Raw genomic sequence first — 12,943 nt, forward strand, 5'->3', positions numbered from 1 at the left:
GTCATTCCAACGGGAGATTGAAAACTCCATCTCCAGCATTCCATCACACCCCAACAACTACAGCATGTTCATAGACCTGTTGAAAAGGTCAGCCAGGCGACATATACCAAGAGGATGCCAGACCGAGTACATCTCCGGGCTGTCGGAAACATCTAGTGACTTATTGAAAGCCTACCACGGAGCATACCATGAGGACCCCTTCTCCCCCACCACCATGGAACTCGGAGAGATCCTGCTGAACAAAGTCGGGGAAGATCGAAGGAAAGCCTGGAAGGAGCTGTTAGAAAACACCAACATGACCAACAACAGCAGGAAGGCATGGGCCACAATCCGCCGCCTCGGCGAAGACCATACCACTCCACCCACACTCACAACAGTCACAGCAAACTCAGTTGCAGCACAGCTGGTGGCAAACGGTCGCAGCCAAAACCGGCGCAGACCCACAGGAGAATACCGCCGGACAGCGGTACCGGACCGCCCACAACCAGCCAGAGCACTCACCAAGCCTTTCGACCCACAAGAACTTGAAGCTGCAATGAGCATGCTGAAACCTGGGAAAGCAGCAGGAATCGATGATGTACTGGCGGAAATGATACAGCACCTGGGACCTAAAGCAAAGACTTGGCTCCTAGAAATGCTGAACTCATGCATGGCAGAGAAAATAATCCCACCGGTATGGAGAAAGGCCAAGACTGTTGCAATTCTCAAACCTGGAAAGGATCCATCATCCCCAAAGAGCTACAGACCAATTTCCCTCCTCTGCATCACCTACAAGCTCTACGAGAGGCTACTACTCCAACGCCTTATGCCACTTATAGACTCTACTAAAAATCAAGCTGGTTTCCGTCCTGGCCGCTCCTGTACTGGACAGCTACTGAACCTCACCCAACACATTGAGGACGGTTTTGAGTGCAAACTCATCACCGGAGCAGCTTTCATAGACCTCACTGCTGCCTATGATACTGTCCAGCACCGCACCATGATTAGGAAACTTTTTGACATGACTGGTGACCTCGACCTCTGTCAAATCATCAAAAGCATCCTTAACAATAGGCGCTTCTTTGTACAATTAAACGAAAAGAAGAGCAAATGGAAAGCCCAAAAGAATGGCCTACCACAAGGCAGCGTACTGGCCCCCCTTCTCTTCAACATATACACTAATGACCAACCACTTCACCCACAATGCCGCCGTTTTATCTATGCGGACGATCTCTGCATCACCACCCAACAGGAGAACTTCCAGAAGATTGAGCCTGTCATGGAAAGTGCCCTCCAAGAGATGACAATTTACTACAATAACAACCACCTGAAACCCAACCCATCAAAAACCCAACTATGCAGCTTCCATCTTAAAAATCGAGATGCGAAAAAAGAACTGAGCATATCATGGGATGGATACAAACTCTCCAACCATCCTCACCCCGTGTACCTGGGAGTCACACTCGACAGGACACTCTCTTTTAAAACTCACCTTCAGAACACTAAAGCCAAGATTAACACCCGTAATAACATCCTGCGCAAACTGGTAAACTCAAAATGGGGCGCTGAACCACCAACCATCCAGGCAACTGCCCTAGCCCTGTGCTTCTCCACAGCTGAATACGCTTGCTCAAGCTGGAGCCGCTCCCACCATACCAAACTGATTGACACAGCTCTCAATGACACCTGCCGCATTATCACGGGGTGTATAAAGACAACGCCAGTCCCGTGCCTCTACGCCCTATCCGGCATTGCCCCCCCCCCCCCCCCACATCAGACGATCCATCATCGCCCAAGACGAGCGGAGAGCACAGGAGTCTGACACAAGGCACCCCCTGTACGGACACATAGCACCCCCACCCCGTCTGAAATCGAGAGCCAGTTTCCTACTGACAGTCCCACCTCTCCAGACAACCAAAGAAATAGCAAGGACCAACATTTGGAAAGATGAATGGAACCAGCTAAACCTACGAGCCCTGGACTGGATGGAGAGAGGAATCACCCCGACTGAATGTCTCGCCAGCGGGCACGACCTCCCATGGCTAACCTGGAAGACCCTCAACAGATTACGAGTGGAACAGGGGAGGTGCAATGCACTTATGAAAACATGGAACCACCAGACAGACGACACATGTAGCTGCGGAGCAGTACAGACAATGCCCCATCTACTGGAGTGTGAAAATGCCCCTCAGTGCAGCGCCCAGGACCTGGCTGAACCGACCACATCAGCTGTGATCTGCGCCAGATATTGGCAGAACGACATTTGAGATGCAACGGACTCGAAGAAGAAGAAGATAAACCAAAAAACAATCAGTTAGTCTATTAAAATGTACACATAAGGCATCACCGCTGTCAAGGAAGAGAGAACAATGAACTTGAACATCATTTTGAACTTCGCCACATCCAACTGTTTGCACTTGACACAAAGTAGACCCGTCCAAATAAAAATAAAAACGGCAAACAGTTTCCGTTTGAAAGTGGGCAGAGAGTTGTGACTCGATCTCTCTGGGGAAAAAAGTGCACCTTGCGTGTTTGCGACCACGCCATTTAAATGGTTCCCTTGCGGGGGTCGCAGCCCAATGGGCGAGTGTCATCCACTCAGTAAGTGTTATTACTTCAGCATTTATTGAAAAAACAACAAAATTAACCAGTCCTACTAATGTGGCCACGGTATAAATGTCTATCAGTATGCGGTCTCTGATATAGCCCTCCCGTTAACAAATTATAATTCTCACCTCACGTTCACTGAAGGGAGAAAAAAATATATATACATATATCTTGCTTGTATATGTTCATGGAAACAAACTAAATGATCTGCTCTGAGAAGAAAGCCTTAAAGGGTAACTAAACACTAAAACAACTTTTTTTAGTTAATGATCTGTAAGAATGGAGCTTCATAAATGCTGTTCATTGATTCCAGTAAATGTTTTGACATTTGGGTTTAAAGTGTTTTAATTCTACAATATATGGTTTAAAAACGTCTGAGTGCTGCCCTCTTCAGGTTGAACGGTGGAACTGCAGTTGAATTTTCCTATTGGTGGTTGCGGTGGTTCGTGACGTAGGCAGGTTTCATACAGAGAGATGCGTCTCAGGTGCACGCCCCCCTCCGCTGGGCTCCGCCCACTTTTCCAGCATTTTTCAAATATTGCCAGTGAGTGGAGTCAGGCTCTGACCAGGGGTTTAGTTACCCTTTAACATCCACGTCTGACATCGTTGCTTGATTAATCCTGTGACGGCCTCCTCTCCGCGTCTGCCACAGGGTTTTTGACAGCTCCATCTCCAGTGCGTCACGTTCCCCCCTTTGCGTCTTGATACCGAGCTCTTGTAGTGTTGGCAGAGCATCCGCCAATGTAGAGAATGTTTGTCACCGGTGGTCATGCTGATCTTCAACTGTGCAGGATAGAAGCTCTGTGCAGTAATGTCCTTCTTCCTCAGTTGTCTAATCACGTCACGCACCTGAGCTCTTTTTTCTGCAGATCCGGAGAATAGTCATTATCAAAGTTAATTCGTCTGTTATTATACATGACTTGTTTTTGTACCCAGGCCTGACGTAGAATCGCTTCTTTTACCGAGAAATCCGTGAGTTTTACTACTATCGATCTGGGTGGTTCCGTTTCTTTTGGCTTGGGAGCCAGTGCTCTGTGAGCCCTTTCAATTTTCATCGGGAAGAGAGTTTAGAGTTGAATTGAGTAATTCTTTCACAAACTCAATTGGATTCTTACCATCCTCGCTGTTTTCAGGCACTTGGTAGATTCTCAAGTTATTTAGTCTCAGCCGGTTTTGCAGATAGTTCCACCTCTCGTTGCAACAGATATCGAATCGCCCTCCCGTGACGCATCACGGAATCCTCGCTGTTGCTAATACGTTCTTCGGCCTCTATGATGCGCGTTTCCAGCTTTGTTATCTGACCTTTCAATTCTTCGACCGATGTTTCTGATCTCGTCAGCGACTCCTTCGTGCCGATGTGCCCCTGTTGGTTTTCCTTTCGCAATTGTTTAAGTTCCCCAACTAACTCTGCTATGGCTACGGAGGAGACTGAATAGGGCTCGGAGACTTTTTCCTTTCGTCTCTCTCTCTTAAATTATCGTGTTTTGCCCCAGATTTGGCATGTCTGCTAGACGAACTCATCTTTAGGATGCAGGATGTATTTTGTTTGCCGTGTTAAATTTGATATTTTAGTTGGTTTAACAATAAATTCGTGGAGACCACGTTCTCCGATATCTATTCAGTCATGGCGTCACCGGAAGTCCTTTCAGTATCTTTACTTTGTTGTAGTTTAGATATTAATACTAAGCAAACGCCCAGTGAAACGGTCCAGGACTGAACTGAACCGCCGAGGACCCTGAAACAACTTCTAGCATCTTTAACCTGCAGGTAAAGGCAATTTATGATTGTAATAGGTTATGGAAATGTTGTAGAATGATTTAGAGGTTATAGCGGTATAAGCATCCAAAGCATGCAGTTACAGAAAAAAAGTATATCGTAACAAAGAAACAAATTTTGCAATTACGTAAATAAGTATAATAATCACAACTTACAGTAGTAGGGTGAATAAATTGTATACTGTATTCACTGCAAGTCAAGGTCAAGGTCAAGGTCAAGGTATATAGTATAGTATGCCTATGACTGTAGTCAATGTAAAAATACAGTAGTCCAACTGCAAAAGCCATAAAGTTGGTTTGGTCTCATCATCAGAAACAAGTGTGAACAGTTTCGACCCTGAACCCTGTGTTAAACTGATGTTTAGAGACTGTAGTGCTCTTAAATGAACTGAAAATGTTATTAGACCGTTTAAATGTTCTTCCGCGTTTCTCCATCGATTGTTCTTGTATAGAGTTCGATTTTTAAAATGTATCAAGGTGCCCATCAACTCTGTTTTTTCTCTCCATGGTCATATTTTAATATTCATGTGTGTGTATAATGTGTGTGTTGCAGGTGTGTGTTTTATTGTTGTCTCCCCTCTTCGCTCCCTCTACAATCCCACTTTTCCACAGCTTTGTGTGAACAACCAGGATAAAACACGGGGGTTTCGTGACACTAAAGAATGTAAAAATGTTTCACTCAGACTTATGTTTTCAAAGATTTGAAAGAGGAAAACCCTGAACTCCCTTATTGTTCTCAGTTACAAGCCTATAACATAAGTATATGAATTTAAAAGTAGGCCTATAACAGTCTGATAAAACAGTTGATATACATTTTAATATTAATATCTAATTTGGCTGAACTGGTGAAATATTTTAATATTTTTTGTGGAAAAAAGAAGAAAAAAAATCCCAGAACGCTTCTTCACAAGTGGCTAAAACTGCTGACAAATATTTGCCCACTTACTTTTAATTCCTCTTATCACACGTGTCATCATTGACGACCTGTGCGTATATAAGACACACACACCGACTCACAGATACAACGCTCGATCTCAGATCAACTCCATTTCACTAGACAGACTTTTCTCCAAGGTAATGTATTCTTCCTGGTCTTTATTTCTTTATTATGTATTAGAATATCATACCTCTTATTCACATTCCCACGTATAATTGTATATCTGTACTTGTATTGTGTATTTTTATATACATTTATTTTTGTCTTATTACATGTGTATTAATAGTTGTCACTCTGGAATCTTCTGTCACAAAGACCAATTCCTCGTGTGTAAACTATATGGAGCTAGAAATGTGTCTTTATTATATGCGAGAAAATAAATGATCTGAGAGAGAAAAAAAAAAGTTTGAGAGAAAAAGTTATCACACTGATAGCAAAAAAGCATTTCATGAGAGAAAATATAATATTTGAGAGAAAAAGTTTTCATACCAATAGCAAAAAATAATATTTGAGACTAAAAAAAGTTTTGAGAGAAAGTATTTTCTCATAGAACATAAAAAAATATAAATTTGAAATACATAAAACTATAAATCTAGTTCTGAATCTGAAATATAAAACTTACGTTGGAATTTACCAGTTCTCTCTTAATTGCAGTAGGCTAATGAATCAATAATAGAGATTTTCTTGGTAACAATTTACAATAAGGTTTCATTAGTTAACATGAACTAAGAATTAACAATACATACAGCATTTATTAATCTTAATGTTAAAGGGTTAGTTCACCCAAAAATGATAATTCTGTCATTATTACTGTCGTTCCACATCCATATCAGACCTTCGTTCATCTTCACAACACAAATTAATATTTTGTTAATGAAATCCGAGATCTTTCTGTCCCTCCATCGGAAGCAGCGCAATTTACACATTCAAGATCCAGAACAATAAGAAAGACATCATTAAATACTCAATGTGACTCCAGTGGTTTATCTTTCATTTTATGAAGCGACGCGAGTGTTTGTTTGTGCGAGAAAAACACAATTTACAAAAAGCTTTTGGTTTCATTAAAAAGATCTTCATTTGTGTTCTGAAGATGAACGAATGTCTCACAGGTTTGGGACGACATGAGGAAGAGTAATTAATGACAGAATTTTCAGTTTTAGGAAAACTAATTAATTTACTTTTATTTCAGCATTTACTAATACATTATTAAAATCTAAAGTTGTTAACATTAGTTGATGCAGTGTGAACTAACAAACAGTGAACAGAAGTATTCTTAACTAACGTTAACAAAGATGAACAAATACAGTAACAAATGTATTGATCATGTTAGTTAATATATTAACTTTTCTAGGATTTTATGGTTTGTGACAGCAGTGAATCTGCAATCTGAAATGTTTATCTTACAATAATATCCCCAGATCCTAAAAATGCTGTTATTGGTGGTCGTCTTGACTCTCACACTCCAGCCGGCTCTGAGTCAGCGCTGTGTTGATGACGGGGATCCAGATCAATATAACACCTTCCTTAAACAACACCTAAACAAAAACATCCCAAAGAGTGACGACATCGGTGAATGGCAGAAGTTCATTAACAAGATTGACACCTGGCACAGGCCGATTCAGAGCTTCTTTCCCGTATCAGAACAGAGGAATGTGGAAGGTGTGTGTTCAACAGGGGGAAAGATATATCCGAGCAGAAACCTCTGCATCAGCAACAAGCCTATCAACTTCATCAATGTTTACATCAACTCTGAGAAGAAGAAGGTCAAGAAGGTCAAAAAGATATTAAATCAACATGTGATTCTTGGCTGTGAAAGAATCTCTTACGAATGTCTGCCAATTCATTTCGAGGCAAATAGAAATGATGCTAAACCAGATTATAATCAACCAGACTGCAGTGAAATGCATCTGGAAAATACAAGCTTTATTCCTGATGAGTTTTTAAAGTCTAGAGTTATGACGACAGAAATGAGATGATGGATGATGTTTAAGCTTTGCTTCTTTCATTTTTATCAAACCAATGTTGAAAAGTGAATTAATGTGAGGATGTCTGCACATTCTGCACACACAGCTTTCTATTTGCCTTTTGCTTTATTAATTATCATTAAATAAAGATCATCAAAACTTTCTGCATTTTTATTAAATTACATATGTACACACACACACACACACACACACACACACACACACACACACACACACACACACACACACTCCATTATAGTTTATATTTCTGATCTGGTCAATGTGTGTGAGAGAGGAGTCAGTGTGTGTGTGTGTGTGTGTGTGTGGGAAAGCAGCAGTAAAACAGTGAAACGCTTCATGACACGTTCAGACTTTAACACGTCCATGTAACGCCTGTGAGAGTCACGACCCGGAGTCTCCATCACAGATGAAACTCCTCAAACTCTTCAGGACGTCCCGTTCGGGAAAACAGTCCTCAGAGAAGAAGAGCCTTATTTCATCTCAGACGGGAACGAAAAAGAGGATGTGATTCTACTGTCCGTCAAAAACATGTTGAGCTGATGAACAAAAAACTCTCAGTAAAGGAAAAACTCATGAAAGTTATGAACAAACGTTCTTCCAGTCACAATAATAGAACGTTCAGTCAAAGTGATCTGGACCAGAAACATCATTCATGGAATCTTCTATTTCTGGAATGTTTCAGTTGATGTTTGTTTTTAAATGTAACGGTTTTTAAATGTTTCTACTAGTTTCAGAACGTTCAGATTCAAAAGTAACATTCTATAATGTTTGAAGAATGGAATGTTCACTTAACATTCACAAAACCAAGAAAAAACTTCAGAAATAATGTTTTCAGAGCATATATTTTGTACTTTTATACAGTAATTGCTCTTGTAAAGTCTATATCCCTCACAGTCTGACAGAAAACTGTATGAATAAACAGATCTTCTTAAGATTTATATTTTTATATAGTCATTTTTACCACCTATATTAACTCTAAAGTTTACTTCAGTCACTTATTTATACTCACGTCACATATGAGATTTTTCTTTGCAACACTGTGATTCAAAGAACAATCAGAAACAAAATTTTGAATGTTTAGATATTTATTTCAAGGAAACAAGTTACATGTAGAATAATTTATCATAAATACTAAAAAAATAAAATACATTCAACTTCCAAATGGAAGCAATTTTATATACTGTACATATTCACAAGTATTTACATGCAACGACTAAATAAAGTGAATCAGAATTTGGGGTCTATATATATAAAGATGTGCAAAGGTCTTCAGTTGAGTTCCTCTTCATCATCATCATCATCATCGTCCTCAGTGTGTGTGTCCTCAGTGTGTGTGTCCTCACACAGGCAGATCGTGGCCTGAACCGGGTAATTCTGCAGGAGAATCTCAGCCTCCTGGTACAAGTAATCGAAACACTGGGATTTGGGCCAAAACAACCTTCAGAAACAAGTTTAAACAGAGAGTTAAAATCTGTGGAGAAGCAGGAGATCATCTCAACATCTTCATAATCACGTGATCTACTTACTTCACAGGGTGTGTGATCATGGAGACTTTACAGTGTTGCTCATCAGCTGATGCTCTTTCATAAGGCTGTTGAATAAAGAGAGATTTTGTACAATCTGATATTTTGCTCATACAATAATCAGAGTTCAATATTATAAAATGACCTCATCTTGTACCTTATAAGTGTCAGTTTTGCGTCCTTTGCTGGTTTTATTGACCCAAGGTCTCCAGGGTCTCATTTCAGCGTGTAATAATCCGTGAGTCCGAGTGATTTTCTCCATAATGTCGGAGGAAAGAGAAGCTGAAGAGTAAATCCGAGCAGGATGATGTTCGGACTGAAGTCTGGAGCCTTTATATCCCGCACGCGCGCTCGTGACAAACGGCGCGTTCACGCCTCGCGCCTGAAACGCGCGCTGGTGAAGGTGTGATGATGTCACACTCCCGCCAAACACATGGCGAGCTGACACGTTCACTGAGAACAACTCTCTTTAATAACAGTAATGTTTAGTTAGTTGGACGTTTGGCTGACGTTTTTAAATGTTAGCAGACACTTGCTTCAGAATGTTTAAAACATTCAAAAGTAACATATTTGGCTCCAAAATGATCCCTTAACTTTCGTATGTGTTACCAAGAAATAAGAAATAAAAGCTGAGCGCTCAGGGAACATACAGAACACTTTCATAACTTTCTTGCAACAAATTTGCTCATCTACAGGTAGACCCTATGTCTTATATATATATATATATATATATATATATATATATATATATATATATATATATATATATATATATATATATATATCTGTAAATAAGAAAGCTATAAACCCATCTATAATTCGTGCTTTGTTTAAAATTATTTCATAATATGCTTTTATTAATTTTGTGCCCAGCTTGTTTTTCTTCTTCTTTTACATCTCTTGGGAAATCATTTTCAGTAAATAAATCAGGCTTCTTTATATTATTTTCTTGATGACTATTGAACTATAACTTGTTTATTGTCTGAAATTTGTCTGATTTTGTATCTAATGTTTGTTAAAACTTGCAAAAAAACACTCTTTAATATCAGTAACATTTAGTTTGTTGGAAGTTTGCCTGACGTTTTAAAATGTTTCCATCCCTGTTTGTTGCAGAATGAACATTCAAAAGTAACATTTTTGGTTCCAAAATGAATGTTTGTGTGTGTTACCAAGAAAATAAAACTGAGCGCTCAGGGAACATGCAGAAATAACACTTTCATAACTTTCTTGCAACCCATTTTGCTCATTTACAGGTATGGCTTTTTGTTTATTTGTTTAAATATGATGATTTGGTGATGAAGTGGTGTGGTTTAATCACGTGTGGTATTTAGCACAGATTTAAAGGTGTGATGTTAAACCCAAAGCATTTGCTCTCAAACACAAACATGACGCGTGCCGATCTGTGCCGCGCGCTCCCGCTGAGACTCGTGCGCACGAGCGGGTTCATGAACTTTATTCTCCAGTTCAAGAGTGAGACAAACGCTCAAAATAAACTTCACTCACACACCGAGTTGAGGAACAGAAGACGCTTACCTGTGCTTCTGTCCTGGTGAAAGTGTGTTTACAGCTGACAGAGAACAGAACCGGTGTGTGCGGTCAGCTGGTCTGAGCAGGTGAAGTTATTCACTGTTTTACAAAGGCAGATTCACCAATATTAGCGCCGTGTGTAATCTCAGTCTGGTAATACTTATAGAAAACACGCTGACAACATTTATTTTCACAGTTTTTCTTTGTTATAATTTGTCACATAAATAAATAAGTGTATTTACTAAGCGTCCACTAGAGGACACTCGTACACTAAATACCGAAAGTGTGAATGTTCAGATTCTTTCCTTCATTCACACATTCACAACATTTAACATTGATTTGGTGATCAGGGGCCGTATTCACAAATAATTTTATCTTACCACTAGGAGTGCTCCTAAATCGCACTAAAATATTTTAGCTAGGAGTTTTCTCTTAAAAGTTATTCACAACGCCTTTCAGACCTACTCTTAGTAAAGAAAAATGACAACTCCTAAACTAAGAGTGAGTCTTCGTTGCTATGGATGACGTCATTACTCATGCACGAGCTTGACTGAAGTGACCACCTTGATTGGCTGATGATTGTAACGCGGGAATGATTCCAAACAACTCCCCTATGATGATGAGTGACAGGTGACAGGTCTGAGAATGCGTGCGCTACACAAGTAGTGCGAAGGACGGAAGATGATGAATAACTGAATAAATAGCCTAAATGAATAAAGAGTAAGGAAAAACAAATAGCCTAGTAGCCTAATGAAACATATGGATTGATGCAATATCTTTGCAACATTATTGAATTAATCTGTCACTATGCCTCTGCATACGTTTGCAAAGAGAAGAACATTTTAATTTGATTCACAATGAAATGTTACAATTAGTTTACATGCAGTGAGTAGTTTTGGTTGTTGTTGGTGGCGTTGTTGCATCCCTAGTTAAGCCTACAATGCAAAATTGTTCCCTCGTGATTGGAAGCTCCTGTAGCCGCCGCATACGCATTTCAAAACATCGCAACGTGAAATGCCACAAAAAGCGGTTTGTGAATAGGTCTTAGTGAGTTAGGAGTCCTCTCGACTTCTTTTAAGCTGTCCCAGACTTAGGTGCTACTTTTAGGGCTAAAATGCTTCGTGAATTACTCTTAGTCAAAAAAATTAGGAGTCCTAAAGTTACGAGTGACACGCCCATTATTTTTAGGAGTTGCTCCTAAATTCGCCAGTTAGGAGCTACTTTTAGCCTTAAAATGTGTTGTGAATACGGCCCCAGAAGAGAGAGTTTAAACAACATCTATTCTATTTTTAAGACTGTTACGTTGGTCAGCCTGTTGGGAACAAGGTCTGTGCTGTTCTTTCTCGCTGTCTCTCCCCATAGGTCACGTGACGTCTCGCCAGCTGCGAGTGGGCGGGGCTTGCTGCTATAAGGACGCCGAGATCAACATCCGCTCTCTCTCACACCTGGTTGACGCTCTCACTTTCATTCCTGAGTCGTCTCTGATGGCAGCGCGCGCGCCCTTCAGAGTGCTCGCAGGCGCTCGTCTCCACAGAGGCGTCTACATGGTCAGCGTCATGTTTCATGTTTCTTTCTGATGCCGTTCTTAGCGGGACGCTTGTGTATGTACTACGTCTTACCCGTTTTTCTTTTGTTTCGAGCTGGTGGTATTGGTGTTGGGTTATCACGTTGTTTAGTGTAGGTTTAGCTAGAACAGCAGTCAGCGGACCCGGAAGACTCACCGGAATATTGTCTTTCTTTTTGGACGGGAGGCAGGAGAGAGCTTTGATCCGAAAGACAGCTGTGAGCAGGGTTTTTCTTTCTGTTTGTTTTACTATTCATTTTACCACCATGCTTTCTTTGTGACTCAATTATTTATCATTTAAACCATTGACAATAAATTGTTTTTGTATTGTCATTTGACGTTTGAGGTGTCGTTTTTATGTGTTATGTTGTCCCTGTTCAAACTCATTCAGTGGGCACGTAACATATAAATGGGGGCTCGTTTTGCCGGGTTTTGGACCATATTTATTTATTTGTTCTTCTCGATTTTTCCTTTCGTAAAAATCTTTTTCGGTGGTGGTTGTAGCCTACTGCGCGCTGTGGGAGAGCGCCTTTTGTTTTGTTTTCTCTTTCGACTTTTGCCCATTTTAGGGAATTTGGAATCACTCGCAATGTTTGATTTAGACGCGTTTATCATCGCTCCTTCGCAAGAGTTGTTGTTAACGATTACACGTGATGACCTTGTTAGAATCGCGGGCCACTATAAACTTGAAGTGAGTGGTAGCCCTTCCAAGGCTGATCTGCAGGATATGCTTGTGGAAAAGTTGCGAGAACTGGGTGAGTTTGGAAAAGTGTCTCCTGAAGTATCTACATCACCTGATCTGGGTAAGCGTCTTCTTATTGACTCTTCACCTACTAAAGCAGCACTAGAATTGAAACGTTTACAGTTAAGAGAAAAGGAAATTGAATGGGAACGCGAGAAAACTAGATTAGAGGCTGATAGACAGACAGTACGAGAACGAGAAAAAAGAGAACACGAATTTAGATTGAAAGATCTTGAATTTGCACAAGCGTTACGCATTAAAGAACTTGAATTGAAGGCTCGTGAGGCTGGTGTTGCATTTAAGC

At 40.4% G+C, this 12,943-nt stretch overlaps 1 protein-coding gene across 1 annotated transcript; it reads right to left on the reverse strand.

Annotated features, from left to right (window-relative positions):
* Nucleotides 1-8,552: 8,552 nt before the first annotated feature.
* LOC143740031 (protein ripply2-like) lies at nt 8,553-9,095 on the reverse strand. The gene is made up of 3 exons (XM_077232058.1): nt 8,964-9,095; nt 8,810-8,874; nt 8,553-8,721 (listed from the first exon to the last, which is right to left on the reverse strand). Exons 1-3 carry the CDS (start codon nt 9,066-9,068, stop codon nt 8,553-8,555), a joined length of 339 nt encoding a protein of 112 aa, XP_077088173.1. The 5' UTR covers nt 9,069-9,095.
* Nucleotides 9,096-12,943: the final 3,848 nt, after the last annotated feature.

Source organism: Siphateles boraxobius, unplaced genomic scaffold (genome assembly GCF_051911475.1).
Source record: "Siphateles boraxobius isolate OS27281-9 unplaced genomic scaffold, OSU_SipBor_1 162, whole genome shotgun sequence".
NCBI classification, from domain to species: Eukaryota; Metazoa; Chordata; class Actinopteri; order Cypriniformes; family Leuciscidae; genus Siphateles; species Siphateles boraxobius.